The following is a 7,740-nucleotide window of genomic DNA, read 5'->3' on the forward strand; positions in this document are numbered from 1 at the left end:
GATTAGATGTTTTTCTCATCAACACATTGTGGAGATATCATCATATGAACGAATATATATTATCATCATCATCATCGTTTAACGTCCGCTTTCCATGCTAGCATGGGTTGGACGATTTGACTGAGGACTGGTGAAACCGGATGGCAACACCAGGCTCCAATCTAAATTTGGCAGAGTTTCTACAGCTGGATGCCCTTCCTAACGCCAACCACTCAGAGACAGATATCCTAATTACTCACCTCCTCCTTCCACTCAGAAGCCTGAAGATATTCTGCAAATGGTGCCACAAGAAGTAGAATCTTCTGCAAATACTTCCAAAGGGAATCACTTTGGTGGTGGTGGTGGTGGTGATGGTGGGGAGGGAGTAAATAAAAGAGACAAAGAGAAACAGAAAAAAGAAAGGAAGAGAGAGAATTATTAAATAAGTTAATAATACGGATGGTTATGGTAAATAAAGTCAGGATTTTACATTATTTACATTCGACGGATATTTGTCCTCATCTTGTTTGTTGTTAGCACAACGTTTTGGCTGATATACCCTCCAGCCTTCATCAGGTGTCTTGGGGAAATTTGGAACCTGGGTTCTCATTCCTAAGGTATTTTTCAATGTTGTTATTATTATTATTCAGGTCACTGCCTGGAATCGAACTCAAAATCTTGGGGTTAGTAGCCCGTGCTCTTAACCACTAAGCCATATGCCTGTGGGCAACAAACAAGATGAGGACAAATATCCGTCAAATGTAAATAATGTACATAATTCCTCATCTCTTAAATATAGAATGGATGGAAACAGGTGAGGGTTGATGAGAGGAAAGGCATCCAACTGCAGAAAGTGTGCCTCAATGACTTGGTGAGCATAGAAAAGTGGATGTTAAAATGATGATGTGCCAGGAGGGAAGGAAGTTCTCATGACCCTTTACAGAGTTTCCAAGGCACATAGGAATCATCATCATCATCAACATCATTCAACGTCTGTTTCCCATGCTGGCATAGGTTGGACAGCTTGACAGGAATTGGCAAGGCCAGGGGGCAAAACCAGGTTGCATAGTCTGTTTTGGCTTGATTACATTTGTTAACATATTTCTGTTGAAATACACTGATTTCAATTAATTTTGAGAATAACGAAGAAAACCCCTGCAGTATCAAGGATCAGTTTCCATAACAACCTGAAGGCAAGCTGCTCAGTAACAAATGCATAACAGACGGATGCACACACACCCATGCTGGATGTAGGAATCGATACGCTGGCTGGGGACAAAAGCATGACAGTGGTGTACAGCATTCAGCTCCCACAGACACACACACTGCTCGTAATGTTTGACCACGAAGAAAACTGATGTATTTGTAGTGGACATGTATCCTGTTGTAGTGAATTGGTCAGTTGGATTTGAAAAGACGGCAGAGACTCGATAATTGGAGTATAACTTCATTTATTTAGCATAAATGATACTTTGTTGAGCAGACATTGAAACATATCACTAAATTATAAATGTGCATAACTAGCTACGAGTTACATGTGGAGAAAGCATGTTTATGTGATGAAAAATCACAGTATTGGTTCAGCTTGGTTGATAGCAGTGAAAAACCGCTCTTCTGGGTTGTTGCATATCTCAGCTGAGTTGATAGCAGTTAAAACCGCCTTTCGTACGTTCGAGTCAGAAACCAAATTCATGATTGCCTATCTACTGTTCCCTATGCTGTATTTATAGCCAGCAACGAGGTAGACGATCTATTTTTAGGTATGGTGAAATCCTGCTGCTGATTTACAAAAAGGGCTCCAATTTAAGGTTTTCACTATGGGAGCTGTTAATCTATTTTTAGCTATGACGAAATCCTAACTAACTCAATCTAAGGCTATGAATACGATGCGTTGGTTATGTCTGATGTCTGTTACATATTTGATAGAATAATCTAAATGGTAAAGGGTAAAGGGTACAGGAATCTGTGAAATACTCAGCTGCTTGCTAATGACTTGCAATGGCTTGCACCCTGCCAGTCGGAGCGGAGAGGCGATGTCCCCACCCCCACCATCAACACTGCCCAATACCTCTGATCACTTACGTGTTCCCTTGTAAGCACCAAATGAACACCAAAACCAATTCTTTCTTCAGTTCTAGAATACTGTTAAGAGGAAGTTCTCCTTCTTGTTCAAGACATTGCAGCATCCTGACATAAAAGAAAACAGATGGCGTTAGTGTTACAGTTATCACAAATAGTAGTAGTAATAGTAGTAGTAGTAGTATTTTTCTTGAACCTTAGAACTCATAAAATTGATTACCTGGTCCCCATGGACTATAAGTGATGAAGACCATAACATTCCCCCTGAAAGAGAAGCTAATTTACTGCAGGGTTCAAGACTAGCAATTTTTGAGGGGAAGGGAAAATCAATTAATAATAATGAAAAAAAAAAAAAAAGGCATTGGAGGGGCGATGCATATTCTGCAAAAACACAAGGATAAAATAAAAAATTTAATTGAATAAGTATGTTCTCAGACGAATTCATATTTCAGCAAAATGACATCAAGAGTTATTTCCCCTGCATTTCGTTTATGCAAATGTAACGAAGGAAAAAAACATTTTGATTCACCTGTCTGCCAGTTCTGAAGATAATCAAACCAAAATTTAATGCGTTTGAGCCACTCATCCATTGAGTATTTCTGCCAAATTTGGTGAAAACATGTTCAGCCGTTTTTCAGTAATTTTTCAAAAACATAGACGAGTAACTACATTACTCTGCTTTCGCTTACGTGTACAGGAAAGTAATAAAAATAATAATATATGCTCTGATGCAGTACCAGGCAGTGGCTCTCATGGCTTCTGATCTTAACTGATTGGAAGTGTTATCATGTACATGTTTTGTCTTGGTATAAAAGATGGGCTACAGTAAATATTCTGCTCAATACCACAGATTTGCTTGTCAGTTGTTTGACCTTAACCAGTTGAGCATGTCCCTTGGTGGCTGACGATATGTGCATCTCTGATCATAAGCAGAAGTGGTGGGGGAGCATCATAGCCATGTGTTGAGAGGAATTCTTTGGGGGTTTGAATAATTCACCTCTGGAAACTTGGGTATTTTGTTCATCATCATTAAACAAACCTTATTCAGAGACCTTTTGAATGGAATGGGCTACTTGACCTGAAGAAAATTCTAAACTGGGTCCCACTTGCAAGGTCATGCGCTGTTTATCTTGATATGAGATCACCATGTCGCACATATATGGTTGTGACGCATGTGCCTGGTGTACCCTTATCAGACAGGTAATCACGTTGGGCTTTGTATAGTGTCACTTTGACGGCATGCATTGCACTCTCACTCAATAATGATAATAATAATCCTTTCTATTATAGGCACAAGGCCTGAAATTTGTGGGGAGGGGACAAGTTGATTACATCGACCCCAGTGCTTCACTGGTACTTAATTTATTGACCCTGAAAGGACGAAAGGAAAAGTCGACCTTGGTGGAATATGAACTCAGAATGTGAAGATGGACAAAATACCACAAAGTATTTTGCCTGGCATGATAAATGGTTCTACCAGCTCGACGCTTTAAGGAATAATAATAATAATGGTTTCAAATTTTTTCACAAGTTCAACCATTTCTGAGGATGGAGTGAGTTAGTTATATTGAACTCCACCCAGCCCTACCCCCACTACTCAGCTAATAGCCATTTTCTGATTGGACTAAAAAAAAATCATCAAACTTAAAACCTCTGAAACATTTAAAAAAATTTTTTTTCTGAGAATAAACGAATCCCAAATTTGGATTGAGAATGAAAAATTACACCAATATACAAAATTTGATAATTTTCACTCAATTTTAAAATTTCCAAATTTGTGACAGCAATCAAAAAGATCCCAAAATATTATAGAAGCGGAGTTCAATTTTGATCTCCCATTTTTTTTTTTGTTCTTACTTCTCTCTGATGGATTTCAGCCAGCCTCCTTCCACATACTTGTTCTGTGATGGCAAATGTTTGTCATCAGTCGACTGTTTTGAAGAACTGCTGTTACTTTCGGAAAATTCAGACAATGTCTCTGATGAGATGGAGCAGCTTATAGTATCCTCTTCGAGTTGTGAGTTTGTCTCTTTGATTTCTGGCAAATTTGTTTCTTCGTCAAATATTTGGTGTGGGGGAGGATTTTCAATGGCTAGGGAATAATAAAGAACAATTATGCAGAGTCACGCAGTTACTTTAGATAAGGATGATCAATTATGTAAAACTGGCAAATTCAATAAATTATATACATTTATATATACTGGCAGTGCTCCAGCATGGACACAGTCTTTGGGCTGAAATGTATAAAAGAATAAAAAATAAAAGAATTTTTTAAAATATATATGCGCAGGAGTGGTTGTGTGGTAAGTAGCTTGCTTTCCAACCACATGGTTCCGGGTTCAGTCCCACTGCATGGCACCTTGGGCAAGTGTCTTCTGCTATAGCCTCGGGCCGACCAAAGCCTTGTGAGTGGATTTGGTAGATGGAAACTGAAAGAAGCCCATCATACATATGTGTATATATATGTGTGTGTGTGTGTGTGTGTGTGCATATGTATGTGTGTCTGTGTTTGTTCCCCCAACATCACTTGACAACCAATGTTGGTGTGTTTATGTCCCCGTAACTTAGCGGTTCGGCAAAAGAGACCGATAGAATAAGTACTAGGCTTACAAAAAATAAGTCCTGGGGTCGATTTGCTCGACTAAAGGCGGTGCTCCAGCATGGCAATCGACCCCAGGACTTATTTTTTGTAAGCCTAGTACTTATTCTATCGGTCTCTTTTGCCGAACCGCTAAGTTACGGGGACATAAACACACCAACAGAATAAGTACTAGGCTTACAAAAAATAAGTCCTGGGGTCGATTTGCTTGACTAAAGGCGGTGCTCCAGCATGGCCACAGTCAAATGACTGAAACCAGTAAAAGAGTAAAAGAGCATAAGACAATTTTGATATTAGCCAATGACCAGCAATTCCGTGCCAATCAAATGCTGAGACCAATTCCTCAAAATTTTGGAAACTAATCAGATTCCTGTTGTGCCTGTCTTTTATCTTTTACTTGTTTCAGTCATTAGACTGTGGCCATGCTGGGGTACCACTTTGAAGAATTTCTAATTGAATGAATCACCCCTAGGACTTATTTTTTAAAGTTGGTATTTATTCTGTCAGTCTCTTCTGCAGAACTGCTACATTACAGGGATGTAAACACACCAACACCAGTTGTCAAGTGGTGGTTAGGGACAAACACAGACACACACACGCATGCATGCACACACACACACATACCGTGTGTGGACGGGATGCTGAGCGCACTTTTGCCAAAGGACAACAAGCCGAATGAACGCAATAATAATAAAAAAAAATTCCTACCTACATAGTTTAATGACCAATTCAGTCTGTCAAATGATCATATTGTAGGAATAAAATGATTATCATATATTTTAATTTTCGTATGTCTTTTCGGCATCTTGTCTGTTTGGTTTTATGCCTGTTCAGCATTGTGTCCATTTGGCTTCTTGTCCATCAGCAAAAAGTGCATTCGACATCCTGTTCGTGTGCCACATATACACAACTAGGTTTTTCAGTTTCTGCCTACCAAATCCACTCACAAGGCCTTGTTTGGCCTGAGGCTGTAGTAGAAGACACTTGCCCAAGGTGCCACGCAGTCAGACTGAACCTGAAACCATGCAGTTCAGAAGCAAGCTTCTTACCACACAGCCACACTTGCACATATGTTAGGGGTTAACATTTCTTTGGCAAGAACAGGAGACAACTCCAGCCATGTTTCAGTCTTATTCTCACCTCTTTGGCAAAACATAACCTGCACCATATTTCCTGAAGATGAAAGTATCATCATCATCATCACCATCTTTTAATGTCCATCTTCTATGGGTTGGATGGTTTGGTAAGATCTAACATGTCCAAGGACTGCATTGTGCTGCAGTGTCTGCTTTGGCATGCTTTCTATGGCTTGATACCATTCCTAATGCCAACCACTTTACAGAGTGTACCGGGAGCTTTTTCATGGCACCAGCACACACGAAGTCGCCATGCAGCTTTGCACATACGAAAATCCCCTTTGATTGAATGGAGCTACATCAATTAATTAAATACACAGTATTGTCCATTTATTGACACACGGGGAAATAGAATTATTTAGATAATAAATTAAAGTTTAACGTCAGCATATAAATGATCAATAGGGCTGCGACCATGACTATCCGAGTCTATTTCAGATGGCAACTATCAGACATTATCTATTGTGTTCTTCCTACGGTACTTATTATTGTTGTTCTTGCTGTTTATACTCAGATCAGTCCTGACCTTATCATGTGTGTCTTATATATTATTCCAACACAATATATCTAGGACTACATTAGCCAATGTTTCCGTCACTTTATAAAAGGAAAGACTGCGATTTGAGGGAGATTTGGCAGCTATTTCTAGCGTTAAGGCACAATTGTGGGCTCGTCTTTCGCTCTTTTCTTTTGCATTTTTATATATATATATACTTTTGGGACCGAAATTTAAGACCGACTTAAGAAAAAATAATTTTTTTATCCATTTTATAAGGTACAAGAATTAATAATTTAAAAATAAAGACAGGTTTCGGTGGAAAGGAGACACTACGTACTCGCTTGACATGCTAGAAATGGCAGCCAAAACTCATTCAAATTAAAACATTACTTTCTTGTTTATATAAGACCTGAACACATTAGAACATGTAAGTCCTACATTCCCCTAAGAAGGCTGGGTGGTCACAGCTGGAGTGCCCTTAGATCAAAGAACTGCTCGATCTAGCATGGATGACCTGCTGCTAAACAAACACAAGACAAAATGTTTAAATAACAAAGAGAAAACAAACATAAAACAAACAAAAAAGACGGGAGGAACAATAGAACAGGTTTTATAATTAATACCTCAGACAAAAGAACGAGATACGTTCATAAAACATTTATAGGAAATCTGTAAACAAAATGAAAGCACAATGAGAACGAAAGGGAAAAAAATTAATAAGATATAAGACGGAATTATCGAACGAAAACAGATAAAAAAATCAATAAAGTTACGATATAAATAAATGAGAGGTAATTGGATCACTCACATAAAGGGAAAGACATGATTTTTGTGGGGTAAAAGTAAAGTTTAGATAGAGATATATGCTATGTTGATGCTAATAAGGCACAGCGTGTACACTGGTTGCTAGGTAGCCATTTTGTGGAGAGCAGACGTTAAAGTTGGTAGCTATGTATGTGTATGTGTGTGTGTGTGTGTATGAAGATGTGTATATGTAGGTGCTTGTGTGTGCGCGTATGTGTGAGCCATTATGAAGTGTTTATATAAGTATGTTTATATGTAGTGTGTGCATGTATATATATGTGTGTGTGTGTGTGCGTGTGTGTTTATATACATGCAAAACACACATATATAAATAATCTGTATATATGACATAGGTTGGGCGGTTTGACATGATCTGACAAGCCAGCAAACAACGTTGAGCTTCAATGGCGGCTTTGGCAGGTTTTCTATGACAGGATGCCCTTCCTAACGCCAACCACTTTACGGGGTACATTGGGTGCTCTCTTCATGGAACCGGCACTAGAGAGGTTCCCAAGTAACATGCATAACAAAAGAAAGAAGAGGGGAGATATCAGTCTGGAGTGAGGTGAGAATGACAGAAGTGGTTCAGGAAAAGAGGATAATATATATATATATATATATATATATATATATATATATATATA

The 7,740-nt window shown here is 38.7% G+C and overlaps 1 protein-coding gene across 1 annotated transcript in view; it reads right to left on the reverse strand.

The window, feature by feature from the left end:
- Positions 1 to 7,546, reverse strand: part of LOC106879165 (dynein heavy chain domain-containing protein 1-like) — a 37,204-nt gene extending 29,658 nt beyond the window's left edge. The window contains exons 1-4 of the mRNA XM_014928610.2: positions 7,101 to 7,546; positions 3,916 to 4,150; positions 2,062 to 2,166; positions 240 to 327 (exon numbers count right to left, since the gene is read on the reverse strand). Coding sequence (XP_014784096.2) covers positions 240 to 327; positions 2,062 to 2,166; positions 3,916 to 4,150; positions 7,101 to 7,116 — 444 coding nt within the window. The 5' untranslated portion in view covers positions 7,117 to 7,546. The remainder of the gene's footprint in view (positions 1 to 239; positions 328 to 2,061; positions 2,167 to 3,915; positions 4,151 to 7,100) is intronic.
- Positions 7,547 to 7,740: the final 194 nt, after the last annotated feature.

This window comes from Octopus bimaculoides, chromosome 27 (genome assembly GCF_001194135.2).
Source record: "Octopus bimaculoides isolate UCB-OBI-ISO-001 chromosome 27, ASM119413v2, whole genome shotgun sequence".
NCBI lineage: Eukaryota > Metazoa > Mollusca > Cephalopoda > Octopoda > Octopodidae > Octopus > Octopus bimaculoides.